The sequence below is a fragment of the Stegastes partitus genome, unplaced genomic scaffold (assembly GCF_000690725.1).
Source record: "Stegastes partitus isolate 25-593 unplaced genomic scaffold, Stegastes_partitus-1.0.2 Scaffold210, whole genome shotgun sequence".
NCBI lineage: Eukaryota > Metazoa > Chordata > Actinopteri > Pomacentridae > Stegastes > Stegastes partitus.
This window is the reverse complement of record NW_007577941.1, coordinates 492,048-514,793: the sequence shown is the minus strand read 5'-3', so window position 1 is coordinate 514,793 and position 22,746 is coordinate 492,048. Positions and strand designations below refer to the sequence as shown.

General features: G+C 42.8%; 1 protein-coding gene across 9 annotated transcripts in view; it reads right to left on the bottom strand.

Moving 5' to 3' along the window:
- The window catches only part of kiaa1217 (KIAA1217 ortholog), a 117,879-nt gene that overhangs the window by 76,300 nt on the left and 18,833 nt on the right, over nt 1-22,746 (bottom strand). For 4 of the 9 annotated variants that reach the window (XM_008280801.1, XM_008280810.1, XM_008280813.1 and 1 more), the window contains exon 1: nt 16,815-17,265. The exons of 2 other annotated variants lie outside the window; for them this stretch is intronic. In XM_008280801.1, coding sequence (XP_008279023.1) covers nt 16,815-17,145 — 331 coding nt within the window. In that variant the 5' untranslated portion in view covers nt 17,146-17,265. Of the gene's footprint in view, nt 1-16,814; nt 17,267-22,746 lie in introns of those variants that run through there. 3 more of the 9 variants (XM_008280812.1, XM_008280807.1, XM_008280811.1) reach the window with 2 other exon arrangements.

The window sequence follows — 22,746 nt, the reverse complement described above, 5'->3', positions numbered from 1 at the left end:
GTAACATCACACATATTCTTCCTGAAGAGAGGTTTTGAAGCACAGTGTGTCGGCAGTGCCTGACTCTGCCTCGTCTTGCATAACAGTCAGACCGTTCTATGCTGCAGAATAGTCTGACTGCACTACATTGCCACTTTGTTAAAGGAGAAAATACACTCTGGTAGGGAGGAAATTTCCGATTCTCAGACGCATTGTGATTCGGACGTGGACGTGGACGAATCCGAATCAATTCACAAACGTCCAAATTTCGATTATTTAAATCTGTTCATTAAAGTAATACAGAAATTTCTAAATAATGTGGAACTAAGAGGTGCGATACGCGTCATCTCTGGGACACTTTGGGATGCGCACCTGGAGCGGACACGCCAACACGCGCACAGAGGAAAACAAACATGGCTGACCACCCCCCACCTCGCCGTGGGATCTGAACAGCTCCTTCTAATTTAAAAGCAAAAGTGTGGACACACTTTGGCTTCTACAACATCAACGACGGAAGCGGACTGGACAAGAGCCACGTTATATGTAAGCTGTGTCACGCTAAAATAAAATGCTTTGGCAACACAACGAACATGAGAAGCAATGTAACTCGATTCCAGCCGACGGAGGAGTCGGGGAGACGGCAGGCTGTTGTTGCTACTAATGACGCTACCGACCAGAGAACAATCGAGGAAGCAATTAGAAAGCTGCCACCCTCATTACTGTATTGCACACATTTTGTAAAATTTCCAGTTTGCACACATTTCCATTAGTTTAATAAAATATAATAGAAATTAATTCAACTCCTGTTTCCTGTTACAAATGCACTGTTTTTAAAAATTGCAAGTGATGGATGCTAATTCAGTGAGACAGAATGAAATGTTTGTGGTGAAAAAGTGTATCAATATCCACAAGTTAAAGATGCATCAACAATCGTTTTATAATAGAATCGTAGCCCCTGAATCGTAATCGTTATCGAATCGTGAGGTGCCCAAAGTAGATAGTTGATAATGTATGACTTTAAGCTTTAATTTAGTTTAAACCGAGTAGCTAAATAAAAATTAACCTTCTGTACAGTTGTCATAATTGGGTTAATTAGCTATAGAGACCAAAACCAAGGCTGTATTCATGTTTATTTTAGTTTTAAAGTTGGGCATTTTAACATGGTGGTCTAAGGGGATTGACTTGCTTTTGGAGGCAGCCTCAAGTGGCCATTCAAGGAACTGCAGGTTTGGGCACTTGATCACAATCTAAACCTGAGGCTGTAATGAGGTGAACAAAATGAAACAACTAGGAGAAGAAGCTAAAATCGAAGAGAGGAAACCCAAACAGAGACAGACAGAGATATATAAAATGAGATGAGTCACAGAAATGCTGCTTCATCAGCTGATTTAGACTGATCTGTCAGGTAAGACTCTTCTTTTTTTCCCACCTGGTTCCACATCTGCCCATCACTCCATCTCTGTCTGTGCCTCCCATAGTTCCTCTCTATTATGTAACCATTTCAAATCATTGCAAGTGCAGCCCAGCAAGCAATAACTGTAAATACATGTTTTTGTTGTCATAGAAATGTGATTCCTAATCAGGTTTACAGAGCAATAAAAAGCATTTAGCTTAATTGTGTTTGGCCCATAAGTGCACTTTTGTGCCTTCTGGTGCAAGACTAGAATTACTGGTCTTAATAAAATGCATTTAGAATGGCCAAGAATAATGAGACTAAAATATTTATCAGATGTTTTATGTAATGTTGAAAGAAAAATGAACAAATACGCTTCCCCAATAAAAATGAGCTTTACGGCTAGCTGCAGCGTTGCATCTGTATTTCAGAATATTTAATATGCAAAACATGTCTGCAAGGAATTGGGAGATAAAACAGCCCTAAAGATATAAGGCATTTGCCTATCGATAAAAGCACTCTTTATTGCTGCTCTGGAAAAATGTTTCAACAATAAATAATTAATGCTTGCTGGTTGCACATCACATTAACCGCCAGCTGTCTCACTGTGAACTGTGGGCCTCAATCAGCAACTTAGCGTACCCTTGTTGACTTCCCATTGATATGAGAGCACTCTCCGTCTGCCTGTCAAAGGATTTCAGGGAATCACACAACAACAAACAAATGTGTTATGAAATATGCAGCGTTGAGAAACATTCGGTCCCAATCACAATTAATATTCTGTCTCTGAGAGGATAAAGAGAGCAAGAGAGGAGAAATTAAAAAGACAAATTTGTTTTCTCTGCCTCCTTATTACATCTATAGCATTTTTGTGGCTCCATATAGTCGTGGTGTGAAGCTGTACAATAAATTTGTGAAACACACGCATGCACTAAATAGGAGTGCTTTTAATATGCTGCCTTTCCCCAGTTCTCTGTAATTTAATCGTCAGCATGTTTTATGACAAATCATGCTTTTTCTATTGTTATTTCTGAGAACATTAAGTAAACTGACTGATTTTGAAGTGCATCTACAAATGAACAGGGAAGAGTAAATTACATTTAATTCTGCAATCAAACCTCGAAAAAAATAGTGTCGCAAAAGTAAAACAATGAATCTCTTGTCTGACAAGTGTTGCAAGCAAATGAAGAACCTATCATCCTCTAATTTCTCTTAATGAAATAATGTGTTTTTCTTACATGATTCCTGCGAGGATTTTTTTTTAAAGAAGAAGAGATCATGACACATCCCTTTTTATATATGGGATCTTGCTGCTTCATCAGTCTATTAAAGTTGCGACGTGCTGTCATTCAGAAATAGGACGTCTTTATGTTAATTAAAGACATATCGCTAAATCTAAACTAATAGCAGCTTATCAAACTGTCCAGATAGCTAATAGTCTGGTTTACTTATGATCTTGTAATCACTGAAAACTCTGTGTGATGATATACTAATTACGACTTTACTAAAATACAAACATCCCGACAGCTGTGATGGAGTTCAGGACTCATCCGCTTTACAACAAATGATTTAACTGCAGCTGATTAGATCCTAATTAATCCTGTCTCCATGTTGGGGAGGATTCATGATTTTAGATAATCAGTAAAGGTGCTGCTGCTGTGGCATGTAAAAGCATGACGCTCTCTCTCTGGAGATGCTCAAATGGATCCTGCTGCTGCCCGATGCTGCAGGTATTTAATAAACTCAGAGAAAAGACTCCTTCAAACAGTGGAGGCAACAGGATAAACTTTAGCTGCTGTTAGCATTTTGCACAAACCTGAACTACATATATGAGTCTTACTGATGTTAAAATCTAACTTCATCACAGTCACGTTTTAGTTTTACGGATGTTTCATTTTGTAATCATTGTTGGACACAGTAAATACGAAAGGTGTTTTATGATTTTAGCATGTTTTTCTGTGCCGCTTGATGTATTTGGATCAATATTGGTGCAGAAATGTGGAAAAAGCCAACCACAGGTCACTTCACACATCTCAAAGTGAGCCACCTTTGCGTGCCTATTAATGCAGCTGCATGCATTTCCGACTTGTGCTGGATCGAAAGTGACACGCAAATGCTGCTAGGTTTAACCCAGTCAGGTTGCCATCAAGACTGTTACAAAAAAAAAAGACCAGCGTCCTCATTCAGACATGTTAGGTTGCCGTCAGATTAATGGAAAAGAGTGCACGACTGAAAGGGGCTACAGAGGGCTGCAGCAACTTTGGCTCCTTAGGTTTCAGGATATCCAAACAGGGTTCCGTTTGACGCTCTGCAGGGAGCTGCACAGGTCAGCGCTGTTACCAAAACCCAGCAGCCCAGCATCTGTTCTCTGAAAACAACAAGCCTGCAGGGACAGACTTACATCCACACGGTGTAACCATCACCAGCCAGGAACTTAACATGCATCCTCTTTCCTGATACCCAACACTCGGGCATGTGTTCGTATTTTTGTGACCCTGCCATGGTGCCAAGGTGGGAAACAGAGAAAACATCACACTGGAGAAACTTGCAAGACTTTCCCTCCGTGAATTAACATGCTGCTTGCGATTTCCACAACAATCACATTTGATTTTTGTCCTTGTTTCACCGCCTGTTGTGTAACGCCAGAGTGGGTCCTGTCAGTCCTGCCTTACATTGTCTTTTTCTCCTGTCTCTCTGGTCATAAGAAATCAAATATTATATAACAAGGGACATTAGATAAGGCTTTCTGATGCCTATCACAACCCATCTGCATTCTTCTACCGGGCGTCTTGCAAAACGTTTGGCCAGGAAGGATCATGACAGATGGCTTTTTGACTGAGTGTAATTGAAGGAGACAATTGCAGCCGAGAAAGGGCCTCTGCAAATAATGGATGTGAACAACTGACGACTGCACGGCGAAAATAATCAGATTTAAAATGTATTTCCACTGTTTGTCTCAGAGCAGTTTCAAAAGTATTACAATAAAGGGATTAAATCTTTTTATCCTGTCAGTCACTTGAATGGTCTATTAAATTTGCTCCTATCCGGCTTCCACTGCACCAAAACAGATAAAATATTCACCTTTTTTTTTTTATTATTTGATTCTTGAGATGCGCTGGAATAAGCGTGGCAGGACTGGAGATAAAAATGCAAAACAAAAAAAGTGGAGAAATGGGCTGTCAAAAAAAATCACATGTGCATCCTAGTTTTCTGTGAAGAATCACAGCTCCAGCTGCTAACATCAGTTCAGCAGAAATCCCCTTCATTCTCAGCTCAGCCGAAAATGCTGTGTCAGTCTCATGATAGCTTTAGCCGCCAAGCTGAAGAAAAAAAAAAGAAAAAAAAAAAGGCATGTCTTACCAATGACTTCATCGCACAGCCAAACAGTATTATTCCCCCTTTTTAAAAAATCCCCAGATTTAAGAGGGGGGTGGGGGTGGAGCGCATCTGATCCCTGATTCAATGTTTCTAGTGTTTAATACTGTAAGAATGTACCAAAGATGCTCAGAGGCGCAGGGCGGCTGTCAAACTCATCTCAGTGTTTCTTACGTATTTAGGAGGAAAGAAACTTGGCAAAAAAAAGTGAAGTTTTTAGTCACACCCTAATTGAACGAGCTGCGCTTGCAGGGATAAAACGAATAAACGTCAAGTCAAACGCTTTGACAAAACCGCACGAGGGGCAGAAACCTACAAGAGGAGCGAAACTTCAATTTGGGAAGAATGCATCAACTTCAACCTGAAATCCTATTAGCTGTACAGCTGGGGGCGCTACTGTACATGCCAGCAGCTATTCAGCTCTCCAGTATGGAGCAGACTCGACTCACCACACTTTCACTGAAGTCGCACACTCGAGTGCTGTGGGGTGTAATTATGAGAAGCGATAGGAAACCTGCTCACTATCAAAAGCTAAAGATGACAGATTCCATATGTGGCCAGGAAGCCTGCTTTACTTCTAGCTGCAATAAGTAGAAGGTGCACTGCAGCAGGAATAAATTTTGCTCTCTGTTCTTGCAGTAAACAGCTCGCATGCTCTATATTTTACAGCTCTGCTCTTCCACAAACTGCACAGACATGTTGGCTTAAACAGCAGGTGCCTTGAATATTTGAGATTTACCGACTGTCGGTGTTATTAAAAGGCCAAAGAAAGCAGAAATACAATTGGCTGAATTGAAGACAAAAGTGTCAGACATGTAGATGAAGACAACATGACAAAGGCAGATGAATTTGTCCTCTTCATTCTCTTATGTTGGTCTACCAAAAATGTACCTTACTGGCTTCAGAGCAAAGTGTTCCCTGTGTCTGATCCCTGCTGAGCACATGACAGTTACAGAATAACGCCTGTTTTGTAGGAAATTAGGCACATTTAAAACTGAATTACTCAGTTATTTCTGCACAGCCACCAAACTGGATCTGGTATCATTTCAAGTAATATTTCTCTTATCAGCGCCGCAGCCTTGAAGAACAAGCAGCGTCTGCACTTAACTGCATTACGATTGAATTGGAGCAACTGTGATAAACAGCATAACTCTCTATCTTTCTAATTAATTTATAATGAATGTGCTCACTTTGGCTTTAAGCCCTCATTGGGGCTGCGATAAGCAAAAGATGGTGTCTCACTGTAAACAAATGGTTAATCAAACCCGGAGATTCCATACCGTCAATACGTTATACTCGCAATTAAGTCGTTTTTGGATCGCGAGTTTTGAATAAAGTCCTAATTACGTCGACTGTCAAAGGCCTGAAGCAGAGCAGCTCATAAACATTTAGAGACTCTCTTTCGACTCCTGGCATCCGTTTCCAAAAGCAAAGTCACACACGAGCTGCTGGGTTTGCGGAGAGACTGGAACAGTGTGCTTTTGCAAATAAACTGAGTCTGGCTTTTTCAGTGAGAAAACACCGATGGGGGCTGAAATACATTTGCAGCACGAGGGAATGGATGAATTATCAGGTTCATATTTAGACAGAAAAACGGAAGGGGGGCCTTTTTTTTCTTCCCCCGATAACAGCAACAGTTGCTTCCAGTGAATACGATTTATGCGTCTCATCTTGCAAACAAGAAGCAGCCCTTTCGCCAACGGAGCCGTTCACTCAGGAGCCGTTATTTATTATCCATGCATTGCAGCCCGTACAGTAACCGTAATGTAAGGCGAATTCCTGCTAAAAGCTCATGTGCTGCTGAGAAACCGATACTGCAGGGGCTGATATAACCTCCATAACAACCACACAGGTAACTACAACTTCAGGTAAACAAACTTTTTTTCAAAGCACCTCTCATTAAATGCATGCTGATACAAGTGTGAGCTGTCTCCACGTTGCAATTACAAGTCAACACGTACACACACGGGCAAAAAAAATGAAAAAGGCCAGCCAGGAAAATGAGAAGAAAATCTGAAAAATACAAAGAAAGGCAAAGTTTGAATCAGCTTTTTTTTTTGTTGTGCCTCCTGCAGCTTTTTAATTTCTCTTCTTCATCTGTCTCACTCTCTGACGGGACCCAGAGAGAGAGAGGGAGAGAGATAAAGAGAGAAAAAGAGGCCTATACATCAGTGAGATTTAATGCTGCCTCATCCTGCTCAGCACTCGTATCACATGGTGTACATCATCAATAATCTTTACGAGCCGGTGCCTTGGCTAAAACACAAGAGTAATGTGTTGCTCCTGTTGGAACCACAAACTCCCAATCAGGCATCTTGGAGCTCGTTTCCAGTCTTTATTTTCTGCATATAACATTGAAGAAAAGCCTCAGAGGACGTCAGTGCAGCTCTCCGGCTGAAAAGTGATATTAAAAGACGGGATTTCGGGGGCTTTATGGTCGATTTGTGGCGGACGGAAGAAGATTTGGCAGCGTTTTAGTTCTGACACAAAAGATTAAAGAAATGTATCAAACACGAGCTTTGATACGAACGTCTGACTGGATCACAGGTGGAGATTCATCAACAGGCAGTATTTTAGGAAATCAAACTTTCCTTTTATCCCGGCCGCTTGCTGAGCTGCGCGACTGTCACACCACGGACTACGTGCTCACAGTCTTCCACTTTAAGTGCTGGAAACTGGGGCAGACAAGGGCACTTTTGAGGCACTAAAAGCTGCTCTTGCGGTAAAATGGCACAGACAACAACAGGGTAAAGTCGAAGAGAAAATCCAAAATGACCATTGTGCTTCAGACGCGCTTGATGCCTCTGTGTTTTGAATTTATAACCACTATTTACTGAGAAAAAAAGTGAATTTCATCCCAGCGTGGATGGGACATTCCTTTAACCTGGCGTATCGGTTTCCTTTACGAAGATCAGAGGTCAAGCAAACACACTGAGCGATCTCTCTGTCCTCAACAAAGGAGGCTCGACTGTTGCTGCGAGCTCCTTTTCCCAACCAAAGAACCACAAATATGCTTTCAAGAAATGCCCTTAAATGCTCCGTTTTATGACTCACGCGGGGGGAACTCAGACTGCGCATATCTGAAATTTTGATTTGGTAAGCGGCCGTCGGAATTTCATTTGCAGGATTTCAATAAGGCAAACAATTCTATTCTGTGTTCTTTAAACAGACCACACAAAGTACACAGAGACCAGATGAAACAAACTAAACAACTGGAGGAACAATGTGGTTTCACTCAAACGTCTGGACGCATTGCTGGAGTCTCGGCGTTATCTCAGATATGATTTACATGAGGTGCATTCAGCCGTGAAGTGGCAACTAGAGGTCAGTGGGTCGTCAGCTTTTCTAGCCGAGGATTTTACAGGATTTTCACTTCCTTTCTGCCTTTGCTTCACATAATAAAAACCCTCTTTTCATTCTCTGAGAAAGTGACAGTGCAAGGAAAGAAAATCGGTTCCTCGATAAAAAAGCCGACGTTACACTCTGGTTTAGACTCAGAAACACAAATGAGATAATAACAGCAATTCATGGAAAGCAGTAAAATTGTGGTAATTTCAGTAATGTGATGCTTAGATATCGATTCCAGGCATCTAGAAATTGCTTACTGTTGCCATTATGGCACAACGTGTACTTTGTGTTTGACCTTAATTCACCCCAAAGTCAGATCACATGTTCTAATCATCTGACGGAGAGCACAGCGGGAGGCAGCTCCTCCTCGTGTCTACACACTCATACAGAAAGGTGACACCATTAGTCAGCGATTATGCTCATTTTTAAGATTGCTTCACACAAAAGAACAGTTCAACATTTTGGAAAATTGATTTTTTCAATTTTTTTTTCTTTCTCGCCAGAAATGGGAAGTGATACCAAACAGACATGAGAGTGGAGACCTGTGTGTAAAGACAAGAACAGCTCTACATGAAGTCAATGCAACACACTAAAATGTCCTGTGACTGTTTTTGACTGGCTGCTGGTTGCAAAGAACCTGTGACAGCACAAAACTCTTAAAACAACAAGTGGTTGATTTACATTTCAGTTTGTGTGAAACTAATGAAACAAGTGTTAGCCGCTGAGCTTTAAAGGTCCAGTGTGTAAGTTTTAGGTGGTTCTGTTGTAACTCTGCCTCACAAAAATTACATTCTCACACAATTTTAACTGCTATAACAACAATTACGCAACCGTGGGTGTCCGCAGCTGTTCCTGTGCATACTGGCACCGGAGCAGAATCATGTCTCAAAGCAGGGATACAGTGGAAAATGACAGGGGCCGGTTAATGAATCCGAATACACATTAAAACATCTTTCATTGGAATGAGGTATTTCCACATTACCTGAACATTAGCCGAGAGACACTGTTGAACTGAAGAAACTAAAAAACATTGCAGCCCCCTATTGAATAGCATCGCTGCTGTACGATCACTAACAAAGCACACAACTCCAGTAAAACAATACCTTGTCCTTACATTTTGCTGCCTCCCATTTTTCTCTAAATTGATTCTGTATGTATTGAACAAATGAGATACAACATAAGCTTTAGGCTCATTGTCTCCCCGTTTCTACATTTACGCTCGTTAGGCCTTTTCCCTTCCACTCCACATAGACATGAGGGTTGGTATTGATCTTCTCATATAACTCGCAGCAAAATGGCAAATTAGAACATTTCCCAAAACGTTGAACAATTCTTTTGATTTCATTTTAACCTTGAACTCTTTTCTGGTTAAGCTTCACTTCTTATCTGTATGCTAGATGGACACAAAATCTATTTTAATGGCCCAAATGAAATATTCTTCATGCAGATAATCACAGATGGGGAGTGCAGCCAACGCTAAATATTAATGTAATTTTAATGAAGGATATTTATGAAGGTCCAGTCCCCTGAAACAACATGGCCGCGTGAAAGAAATAAACACAGCGGGAGTTTCAATTGGAATCGTCTGAACTACGGAGATAAAAGTGTGTGAATATTTAACAGTTTGTGCATGGAGTAATTTGTGTGCACATTCCCTCGTGCTCAAACAGACAGGCAGGAAAACACACACACACACACGCAGACACACACACACACACACCACATCACGTTTGCCTGAAGGGCAAAAGGGTGTAAGAGGGGAGGTGGAGACATATTGATTTCTCTGTCGACTCTTTGAGAGGAAACCCTGAGGGAGCCCTTGCATCCGCTTACACCCCTCAGTTGGGTGAATTAACCACAGTTATGCTTTCTGTTTGAACACACACACACGCATCACATTAAACTGAAAGCAAACTATTGTAGTGGGACGTCTTGTTTGAAGGAATTTCACGCCACATTTGGAGTGGTAGCTTTGAGGACTTTGCTGTGTAATCATGCCCGGCCAGAGTGGAAAGTAAATATCCAAAAGATGTACACACGATAATCAGTTTGGTATCAACAAGTGGAAACTTTGAAAGAGATTAAGGCTTTTGTTTTATCCCTAATCTGACACGCAGAGAAACTCAATCCCCTCCGCTGTCTCTCTTTGAGAACCACATAGCCTCAGGAAATCAGAAAGAAGCCTCACTGCCCCGAGCTACACCCCCGAAAGAATAACACACACCAGACCCACCGGGGGGATTTACAGTACACACTCATGAGTAGTCACATCACCAAAGCTCTTTCTTCTTGCTCAGTGGCCCAATTATTGTCTGTTTCTGTTTGACAGATGAGTCACATCCACTTATTTTCTGAACACACAGACCCCCAGGTCCATGAACACACCATTAACTCACCTACTCTCATACTTCTAATGACTCATTGGGCTTCTCTTCAGTCACTGGGCACTTATTGACAAGCCAAGGACAAAGGTAAGTTGTCTGCCACAGCTGAGAAAACATCAAGGCACTGTCACTTCCTCCCTTGTGGTATTTGGGGGAGAAGTTCTTCAAAAAGTTTTTAAGACTCTCCTAATTGACTTTAGTCGATGGAGGGACAAAATCATTAACCTTAACAAAAACACATATCTGTGTGGATTAGAGGAACTGATGCAAAATGGATAATGAATGTTGTCCCATTTTAATTATCTTCAGTGATTTCATTTTCTGCTGTTTCGCCGCTGCTCAAACACGACTGAAATAGTCGAGATTTAACACATTTTCTCAGTCACATCCGAAGGAACAAGAACAGCATGACCTAAGTCTAAGTAAATCACCTGAATCCATACAATGAAAGTTTGTGATTGCTTGATTCAAAGTGAGAGCGGGGGGTGTTTGCTTAAAATCAACCCCCTACTCACAGACATCAATTTGTCAAGTCAGTCGCTAAGGAAGGAAAGTCTGGATGGTACAAAGATAAATGGAGCTCACTCTCTCAAATCCCTTTCGGCAGAATAAAAACCACTTTCAAGACGCTCCACACTGTGCCAGATTGATTCAACTCTGAAACAGATATGCAAAGTCACAAAAAGAATAAAACGTACTTCTGATGAATTGGATATCTGTTTTAGTGGGCCAGCTGTTGTGGAGGAAGAGCATTTTGTATTTTTAATGACTCTTGTAATCTGTCTGATAGTCGTGAAAGAAGAGAAAGTCTGGGACAGCTGATGGTTTTAGGAGTCACGAGAGACTGCAATTAATGTAATCCCGACTCGTGGCTTCGGTGTCAAAGAAATGGGTGATCACATCCCAATCCTCAAACTCATTCCACTGCACTAAGCTGTTTCTTTCTAAAAAGGAAGTAGAGCAGCATCTGAGAAAAGACATTGAGGATACAGCCCATTCACAGATTATTAACAGTGAGCGTTTGAGCAAAACTGACACAGTACTAAAGAGCGAGCATGTACAAGCATGTAACACTTCTCTCACCAGTGATTCACATCCATATGCTGCGTGAACGCCGTTGTCAACGGGTAAAAGTGCACACGTACGCTGAAGCAGTCGAAATGTCTTAATAACCTCTGACACCTGGAAACAAGCTGAAGCAACACCTTGCATACTGATGTGCCAAGACATCTTGCAAAACCAAATGAGACAAGAAACAACAAAACGCCAGTCAGAGATCGCAGACGAACTTTATGAACCCCCTCCACTCTGTTCTTTTTATTGACTCACCTTTTCAATCAACAAAAGGTGAGGTCATCCAGAATCGGAGCAGTGACTTTATCTCAAGAGCGTCTCAATCTCTGTCTGATGGGTCACAGGATCAAAGGACCCGTTTGGTTAAACATGAGCTGGAAAACTTTCAAGTCGGTCTAGACGCGAAGACAGAAAAGACTCTGGAAGGTTTGGAGATAGCAAAGATTGATAGGAGAGCCAGGGAGAGGTTAAGTCATTATTAGCCAAAGTCTTTCCCCACTTTAACCTTTCCAGATGGTCTGCCTTTGCACTGATAGTTTAAAACAATAGTTTGGGCTGATGATAGAAAAGAGAAGTATTACACATAGCATATGCTTCCCTTTACAAATGAAAAGTGGATATGATAGGTAATAAAATCAGAGCAGTTTCTTGCCAAATATGGACTACGCATGTGTGTAGGGTCCGAAGACCGTCAAGGGGCCCTGTTGTGCCAACTTACTTTTTTATCCTCAAACAAGAATTGACACTGCCCTCCGAACATAAGCCTTTTCTGTGTGTAGCTTCAGAGCAACGACATCAGTTCATTTTCGGCTCAGTTCTTTAGAGCGAACTGCTCCAATTATCAAAGTCACAGGTTTTATCCCTGCTCATAAAAACATACCCTTCACACAATGTCTCTTGTCACAATGTCAATATCAGTTACAATTTTTTTTATCATCTGTTTCTGCCTTCCTCATCCCATTTTTCACAGTATCAGGCAAGCTGTTAAGTCTGACAGGGCGTCATATATGGAGGGCCACTTCTAGTTATGTGTCAGTATTTCAGTGGTGCTTATTTTATCATTGCCTTTACCTTGTGGCAAAATGGCATGATTCTCAGCCAGAAACCAATCGATTGATCTCTTTGGTTTGGGGTTGAGTTGCTGCTCCAAGTGAAGGAGTTTAGGTATCTTGGGATCCTGCTCACAAGAGATGGGAGAATGGAACATGAGATAGACACATGAACCGGTGCAATGTCACCAATAATGTCGGTGTTGTACCAGACAATTGTGGTGTCGCAGCTGAGCCAGAAGGCAAAGCTGCTGATTCACCAGTCTACAACCCTCACCTATGGTCATGTGGTCTGGATAGTGACCAAAAGAACAAGAATGTGGACACAAGCTGCCAAAATGAGTTTCCTCCGTTGGGTGGCTTGGACCAGCGTTAAAAATAGGGCGAGGAGCTCAAACATCTAGAAGGCGCTCAGAGTAGAGTCACTACTCTTGCTCGCTGACGTGATTCAGGAATCTGATTAGGATGCTTCCTGGGTGCCTCCTTTCGGTGGTTTCTAAGGCACGTTCAACTAGGAAGAGACCCCGTGATCAACCAAGAACTCACTGAAGGGATTACATATCTTATCTGGCCTCAGAATGCCTTGGGATCCACCAGGAGGAACTGGAGCTGATTTTGAGGTCAGTAATACGGCAAAGTTCCATCCAGTTCCATCAGCTAGACCTGCTTTATCCTGTAGAAAGTGGCAGGGGGCTTAAGCCTATCCCAGCTGACATCAGACGAGAGGTTCTGGATAGGTCGCCAGTCCATCAGAAGGTTAACACAAAGAGACAAACAACCCTTTGCACCCACAGTCACATCAATGGCCAATTTCGAATCAACAATGAATTTAACATGCAAGCCTTTGGAGTTTGGAGGGAAGCCGAAGCACCCAGTAAAAATACCCAGACAGGCACAGAGAAAACATGAAAACCCCACATAAAAAGACAAGCAGGTTTGAACACAGAGCCTTCTTACTATTATGCAACAGAACCAACACCTGCAGCACCATGTACTGCTAAGTCCCCTAAATCAAAAGTAGCATTTGGTCTCAGTTTCGCAGAATTGGTGTGTACTCAAAAGTTTTCAACTTCATTCATTACACTTCAGTGATTTGGCAAAGTAACATTACCTGGTATAGTACGCATACGTAGTAGACTGATATCTAGATGGCTACATAATGCTGCAGAGTCTCTCTTTAAGATAAATAAAGAGCGGCTGTTAATACAACAGATTTGTATTGTATGCACACACATATATACACATAAAGTGAAAGTCTCAAACAAAAAGTTCTATGAAGAAATTATTTTCTTGTTTTGGTAGCAAAGAACTCAACTGGGCTGCACATTGGCTTGACCTCAACCCCTTCCAACACCCTTTGGAAGAATTTTGCGAGCTAATCCATCATCAGTGCCAGACCTCTGTCATGCTCTTGTTGCTGCAAATTCTTACAGCCAGGTTCTAAATATTTTTGACAGTCTTCTCAGGGGTGCAGTGGTTTGGTTGCCCGCATCCTTTTGGCAGCACAGTGAACCTGATATATAAGACAAATCTATAGTAGGAGTACGTCCAGGATGACGCCTAAAAAAATTATGACAAAATGTTGCTGAGCAGTGGATTGATGCGACGTTGTGTAGAGTATCAGAGGAAAGCTGAACTTGAGTCTGCACTTGACTCGCATGATACCCTCTCTGGACAGAAAATGTCAAACGGATTTTGCTTTCGGTTGAAGCTGCCACTTTAAGACTGAAATTGGGCCCTTTGGCGAGCAGCAGTCAGCTCTGAAGCTTTCACACAGCGGAAATGTCACCTGTCACACGCACTTATTGTCTGCCAGCACAGTGTGCATCAGCTCTGTTTGACCCTGTGGGCCTGTGCTTTAGCTGCCGTCATGCCCTGTAACTGGCATGAGCTTGGGAGATGGAGACCTGGCATGATCAGAAGCCCCCCACCCCATCACATTAACCAGCCTCGCTTATACAAGCCATAAGTGAGGAGGGAATGTGATGAGCTGCCAGTTAGCCTGCAGCGAAAGGGTATTTAATTGTGCTGGCCTATTTAAAATCCAAATACTTAGGCAGCATATGGCTCCATGTAGTCAACAGCAGTTGCCGAAAGTGAAGACAGTGCATGACATGTAAAAATAAGGCTTCATATATCAAAGCTTTGTGGCATCAGCCGACTGTATAGCCAGTTTCTAGAGAGACCGGACTGCTGGATCACTGCCTTTTCAACATGGAACTTCAAAGTTACTGTCCAGAAACGTACAGAGTTCCCGCAGCCTCAAAAGGAAAAAACTTGAAAATGCACAGCAGGAAAGAAACGAAATGCCGAGAATACACACACTTCATTTATTCTTTTTGATGGTCTTTCGTGAGTTTGCGTGTGTGTAAGTGTGTGTGGGAGGGTGGTGGTGGTGGTGGCATCTTTCAATAACTGACTCAAATGCTGTCAAAAGAGGAGAAAGACTCAGGAAGAAACAAAAGTGGAGAGGGTGTTAGTGAGAAGAGAAGACAAAGTGAGCCGAAGGAGAATGATGAGTGAGGGAGGACAAAAGAACTGTGCGGGAAGATAAAAGAAGAAATACGTTAAAGAAAAAAAATAGAATGTCACTTTCCACGCCCTCAATTGATGACATATGTTCGATTGAAAATTTTCAGTCCAAGTTAAACAGGAACAAATGAATGACCCGTAAGAGGTGAATCTTCTCTGCAGAAAGTGCATTTATTTGTGTAAAGAGGAGACTGGAAGCTGCACAGAAAAGAACATCTGGTTTCCAGTACAAACCTGCCCCCTTGTAACCCGTAACCTGTCTTTACTGAGGGGAGGCATTCACACACACAGACACAACTCGAGACCTGTTGATTTCCCAGCATGCCCTGCTCACATTCCTGACCTCCTTCTGTCACTCTTTCACTTGACTCACCCCTGTTGCCTGCATGTACGTCACCCCCACACTTAAACCCCCCCTCCCCTCCTTTTACACTTCCCAGTCTTTGACTACAAGCTGAACAGTCGAGAGCGACTCAAGAGTGACTGACAGGAACAACTTCAACGGATGAGAGAAAAATCTGTCAATCATACTCTGAGCAGCCACTAACAGTACATGCACAGAATCACCCTCATCATTTCCTCATGCTTGCACAATCTCGGTGAAGTTGCCTCTGAGAGTGTGATATGACTGTGTCCTGACAAGACATGAAAGCTGGCGCCCTGCAGAGTTGGGAATCTGGTGAGAAGGCCAAAAGGGAATGATAAGACCACTTCCCTCATCCTCTGTGCTCCCATTTTCTTAAAAAAAATCTGCACCCAACAGACACCACAGTGGGATAGTGACAGAGATCCCATGAGCAGTTATTCCTCACAGCTCCATCAAGGCTAGATAATAGCACAGCATCAAACGAAGCTTCCTTATTCATATCAATTATACTGACACACTGACACAGCAGAGTTAAGGAAGCACAAGATAAAATGGAAGATTCTCTGGCTGAAAAAAGTTGAACCTGGCTCAACTTTTGCTACGACAAAAAGTAACACCAGGTGATGCAGTGTGTGGACTAATCAAAAATGTGCAAGTGCCCACTCTCGGTACCTCGTAATAAACTACTTTTTGCCAGGCAGAAGAAGAAGCTGAACTGTGACAAAGAGTTCAAAAAGAGTTGCAAAATCCTTTCTGTCATTGTGTGGAGTTTTGGCATTCAAGAAGCCTTCAAACTCACAAATCTATTATTTAAAGTGGACTTCCCGGTTCTATTTCATTTTCTTCACTGCTAATGAAGACCATCTCATTTTTCAAAAATTCATTGCTATTTTTGGCCCCGCTGATTGCAAATGCCTGACAAGGGCATCCTTGTCAGGGCAGGGAGGAGAGCGCACATGTGAAGACTTAATCCTTGCAGGACATAACATAATGAACTGCCACTAAAATGGTCACAAGACATGCAGAAAAAGTACCACATATATCAAATCATCCAAAAACTATGAGGGCAAAGACATTAAGAGAAGACACAAGAAGTGTGACCACAGTGGTGATTGTACATCAGCAGCTGCAAATCCAAACAAATTCACTTACATGCCCTTAATGTGATGCTACATGGAGAGAAAATCAGAGTTTCTAATGTGGATGGATCACGTTTTCACACGTGAAACGCATGTGACATGTAAATAGTGCTGAAACACCACCAGAGACAAGCCTGCATTCATTTTACAATGTGTGGTTTGTTCATTACTTACTGTGCACAGAGCCTTGCTGCTGAGTTGAGGCTTTAGGGGTGCTGATCTTGGTCTTAGGAGGGACCATGTCCATATTTTGGCCCTTCTCACCTGGACTCTGGCTCGGGGCCTGAGTCTCGCTCTGTGCTTTGTCCTGCGGCACAGCAGCCGGTAAAGACTTCTGTCTGTTCAGGATACCATCACTACCTGCCCTCATCAGCTTCTCCCCCACGCTCAGCACCCGTGCTCGACCGGCCACGGCGGCCGTGCCAGGGCATTCCTTCCTCGGGGAGGGCAGCTTGGATCCAGCCCCTGCGGAGGGGGGCCGGGCCAGCCTGGAGGCTTTAGACATCCTGCAGGTCAGCGGATCAGTAAAGCTCCTCAGTCTTTCTCAGCCAGCGTGAATGCAACTGTGTCCCATAGGCAATCCGGGGGTTTCTTTAGCTCTCAGTGAGTTTGACTCGGTGACTCTCCAGCGTGTTGTGACTAGTGCAGGTAAGGCTGAGAGGGCCGGAGGGAGGGAGGGAGGGCACTTTTGGGAAGCTGGGTGGGAGGCAAACTCAGGGTGAGGGGGGGGTGGAGGGGCTAATAGCTCCTTGGAAGGTGTTCTCTTCTCCTGGCGTGGCCTCTTGGGATCATCCTCCAAAGCAAACAGTGTGTGCGAGTGTGTGTGTGTGTTGGTAAATTGGTGTATGTCTGGATAAACCTGTGGAGTGGCAGGATGTGCTGTGCCAAATGCAAACAGAAACTCAGGTCTCCAGTGTCAGCGCATTCCGGCTTCTTAATCCCCCTCTCTCTGACACTCTCTCCTTCTCCATCCCTCTCTTTTGCTGTAAATTTTCTCGCGCTCCCTCTCTTCTTCACTTACACCCGTAACATGGTTGTCAACTTCGCTCTCCTACCTCGCGCTTAATAATTCTTTCCCATGTAACTGTCCCCTCGTGCCTTGTCTCTCCTCTTCTCTTTCGCTCCGGTTCACTCGCTCCTCTTTGCTGATGCACAGCGGGTAACCATCCCAGCGCTCCGACAGGCGGTAACCAGAAAGATTTAGAGACTGCAAGAGAAAACAGGGGAAGGAGCAAAAAAAAAAGAAAAAGAAAAGAAAAAAAAAAAGCACGAGTGGGGAAAGAGAAAGTGCCGGCAGAGGCTTTGCGGAGGAGCCCTTCTCTTCAGGTGCAGCTGCTCAAGCTGTTCCAGATGTGTGTGCAGCACTTCACGTCATCAGCCAACCGCTCAGAGCCACACTCTGGTACAATCACTACTTCACCTCGCCCCATTTTCCCTTTTTTCCCTTCTTTCTTCATCTTTTTCTCTGTCGCTCTCAAGTTATTCAGATCCAGGCAGCCTGTACTCCTCACATGTGATGAGATGTTCGGGCGACCAGAGGCAGGAACGCACACAAACGCACTCACAGTCAGTGGAATTTACAGAGAATTAAAGAGCGCTAAGGAGGGGAGCGTTACTGTGTGCGAGAGACACACACACAGTGAAGCTATTCTGATCTGCTGCACCGGAGACATAGGCTGTGACAAGAAAAAAAAAAGAAAAAAAAAAGAAAACAGAAAGGGGAGCAGAAGTTGGCTGGAAGAGAAAAAGCAAGGAAGAGAAGATCAGGTTTTCAGACACTTCCCTCCCGGTTTACCCTCGATGCTGACAAAAACAAATCCGCTTCTCATCTCTTAAAAACACTCAACTTTCTCTCACAATGCAAAAGCAGCTCTCTTGTCTTTTGAGAATTTGCTCAGAAATGTCTTCTATAGTTCACAGTGATCAGACAGACACACTGAAGAATGAATCAGTGTTGTTAGGGCAGGCACAAGTCTCAACCATAAAAGATTTTATGGGTGTAAAAAAAACACATTTTTGCTGATACAGACTGACTCTGGGAAGCAAACCCAACTCCGAGAAACTTGTCAAATTCATCGACTATGCTCCTATTTGGAGCTTTAAACCTGTGACACTTGTGTAATATGCTGCAGCATGCAATATGGACATGTGATATAACGCACAGGGCACCGCCATTGCGTGCTTACTGACTAAACACCAGAAAATGGATTACAGTGAGCAAAAGGATCAGCTGTGTCCAGGCAACACATTATAAAAGAGCAACAATCCACACGGACTGGACCACGGGCTTAGTTTTACGCAGGGACGGTTTCTCCCTCTGAACCGGTTCTGTGCCGCTCAGATATCACAAAACTGAAAAAGTCTCGGTACAGAAAAGCCACATGTGGTGCCACTGTTCTGTGTGGAGCAACTCGACTGCATGGCAGGATTAAACACTGTAGGAGAAGTTTACATAGAGATTTAGAGGTAAAAGACACACACACACAAGCACTGTTTAATCAATTCCTCCATACAGAGCCTGCCTCTAACCAAGGATTGCCTTTTACGCTACCAATCCCTTTGAACATGACGACAAACATCGCTGATTATATAGATATGAAATATTAATCATATTGCCACATATCTGTATGGCTTTAGATAAAGAGCAAAGCAGATTGACCTACATACTTTCCCAATGAATAGTTCGCTGACAAAATCTGAGGGCTAAGAACCTCATGGGAACTGCTGCATGTCTGATGGATTTTAGAAAGAGAGAAAAAGTGAAGAAGCTACAGACATTACCATAAGATTAAATATCAGAATTGTGTCAGATTATATTTGTGCGTCACCCGTTTGGCTGAGTTCTACTATGTTTACAAAATCGTAGCTACGAGGATTACGTCAAACCTAAAAAAAAAAAAAAAAAAAGGGTGGCCATAAAACGCAGGCTCCATATAGGTTCTAGTGAGCGAGTGAATGGTAACTCTCTCATACTATGGTTGCAGCTATTTGTGCATCTGTGTACATGCTGGGAGTAAATGAAAGCCCTCTGTGTGGACTGGATGCCTCCCAGGCTTTAAGCCAGTTCTGTCTGTACAGTAGACAAACGCAGGGAACTTGGTTCAAAGGCTTTAAATAACATAGCATTTAGGGATGGATATAATTTGAGTTTCCTAATTAAGCCTGTGATTTTGTGCAATGTGATAGATCATAAAGTACGTCTATGTATCAAGTGCCAATCTCAGCGTACTATCCAGGCATGGCACCAATGTGTAATTCAAACTCGAAGTGGAAAACAATCCACCGCAAGTATTCCGACTTCAGAAACTTGTGAAAGATGATTATTTAATGAGTTGAAATTGGCTTTGACAATAAAGACGCGAATGACAAAACTGTCCCCCCACAGCTGTGCAATCTCATGCCAGAGAGTCGACTACTGTTTCAAATTTAAGCAGGGAGTAGGCACTTGAGGACTGAGAAGTTTAAGTTGTGGAACACTGGGATGGGTGGTTATGGAAATACGCTGGTGCGGAAAATCCCACAAACTATAGTATTGCTGCTTATGGCTTATAAGTGTGTAGGGGGGGAGGGGTGGTTTGACATATTTAAGAAGGGTAGCGAGCTCAGCAGGGTTGTCTGAGTGCCTCTGTGGTATTTCTCTAATTAACTGACTTTTGGATCTGACGGTTATTATTAAACCCAGGGGCATAGGTTAGAAACAACTCACTCCCCCGCTAACTGCGCTGCAGCCTGAGCGTGTTGTATTTTCCGTGATACAGAACGTTCCCACATTTTTCAACATATATGCAGTGCTCAGATGCACAGAATGCTTGCTGTCACTCAGGCTTAAAGGAAACAATAGACTTGAGAAATGTGTTATAGCTTAGCGCTGCTATCATTAACTTTTTTTATAACAACAATGGGTTGCATGCCTACGTGGGGTTTTTCGAAGCTCTGTGGAGCTCTATAGCAAATTTCTGCTCAATATTTAGGTTTCCTAAGCATAGACTGGACATAAAACATGGGCGTAGCTTCAGGGTTTGAAAAGCTAAAGTGCCTTAAACATGCATTCTTTCTAACAGCCAGCAGGGGGCGATGCCTTAAGTCTGATTGTATACAAAATGGCCCTACTGCTAACTTGATTTGTTACCTCAGCAAACATTATTTGAAGGAGTTTATGGTCTCAATTGTTATTTTCAAGTCTTCTTCACTACAGCACGATGTTCATTTTAAAAATTATAGTCCCATTTAGCGATAAATAGATGATAAAGCAGAGTACGTTTGAGGGCGTGGTCAACTTGTGATTGACATGTTGCCACAGTATGAGTGTAAGTAATGTTTACCAGTTCTTAGTCAGCTTCACCCTTCACTTGTCATGTCCGTTTTCAAAAGATCAAGACGCCCTAATTCCAAACTTGACCCTTCAAAATGCTATATGGATGATTTCACAGTTGCCACATCCATCTTTTTTACGCAGTCTATGTTCCCGAGCACTGAATGAATTTTCTCGTTTATTCTCCTGACTTGTATAGTTGTATTATTCCACTGAAGCAGCAAAAAAAATATAAAAATGTAAATCAAATAAACAAATGTCAAGCTGCACTCTGCATACACTGTTCCTTTTTGCACTGTAAACATCAACAACATGAAATATAGTAAACCCGTTAGCAGTCGCTTCTTTACAGAGACATCAGAGACGGAGCAGTATGTGTCATAGGTGTAATCAACCCTTTCTATTAAGCTCCAGGTGGTTTCCACCAACTATTTTCTTCATGGGGAAATCCTCCACTATGTTTACCGCAGTGTCCGTCTGCTGTTTGGTGTATGATTGGTTCATCAGAGCTAATTTTCTGCTGTGGTTGACCACAAAGCTGATGAGAGCTTGGAGAGTGAATCACAACAGCCCAGTTGTGGATCTTTGGTAATTATCTGTACACCAACTTGATCCACTGTTAATATATTGATTACAGCAGCTTTAAGTTACCAGTGACTGTCATGCAACAGACAAAACACAAAGGCCAAGTAGGCGTGAGGTGGACCAGGGGGGGGTTGTGGGATTTGGGAAGCAATTGAGGAGGGGGGGAGGGGATGGGTGAGCTGTGTACCTCTCTGCTGAGGATTAAGGTTGAGTATGTTTTCCAAGCCCTCGGGGGTTGGTTGTTTCTTTTCCTACATTCCATCTCAGAGCTCCCTCCCAACCATATCATGACTCATTACTGACTGTAACATTCACTCAGTATCAGCCGCTGAATCAGTTACTGAAGGCACGCTACAAGCTCAACAGAAATACACAGACACAACAGCAACATTGAGCGTCGAGCAACCAGCATCACAGCCGAGTGGGATGCTTCGATATGTGCAAAAAAAAAAGAAAAAAAAAAAGAGCAGGTTGCAAGTCTCCTTCTTTTGGCTTTCCTGTTATCAGTCACGATGTGTTACACATCAAGACAGAAATACTATCCATTCATTTCTCATCTACAACTTATTGAAAATTGTTGCGTCATCTAAGGTAGATTTTGTAGATTTTTTTTTACAAAGAAACGCGTATCTCCGGGAGGCAAACGTGGTCAAACTCCTACAGTAAAACTCAAATGCTCTTCAGAATAGCAATTTCTTACCCGAGCAAACAATCAATATTTCATCAGAGACTTTTTAGTAGTTCACAGACTCATGAAATGAACATCTGAATCTGAACCTCTATCTGGAACACATACTGTATCTTAAATTGGTCAACAGCATCAACAATGACAAACTGCTCATTCTTTTTTCTTTCTTTCTTTCTTTCTTTCTGTTCTCTGTCGTTGTAGCTGTTGGCTGCTCCCAACTCCACGGGTAAAGAAAAGTGGCTCAAAGGCAGAAAACGAGAGACCCGCTGACAGTCGGGACCAATTAGTCTTAACACTCAGCTGCTCCCGGGGGAGATCCACCTAACATGTCGCATTATCTGCCGCATCAAGCCCGTAAATGCAGCACTGATCGCGGCAGAAGGGCCTGTCAGTCATTCAGCGAGCCGACTGAGACGACTGCCCAGTCAGGAGAAGTGCTGCCTCGAGCGTTATCATCAGCTGTCGCTTAGGCAAACAAGATTGACTGAGGTGGTGTTTACAATATTGTTGACTCGCCTTCA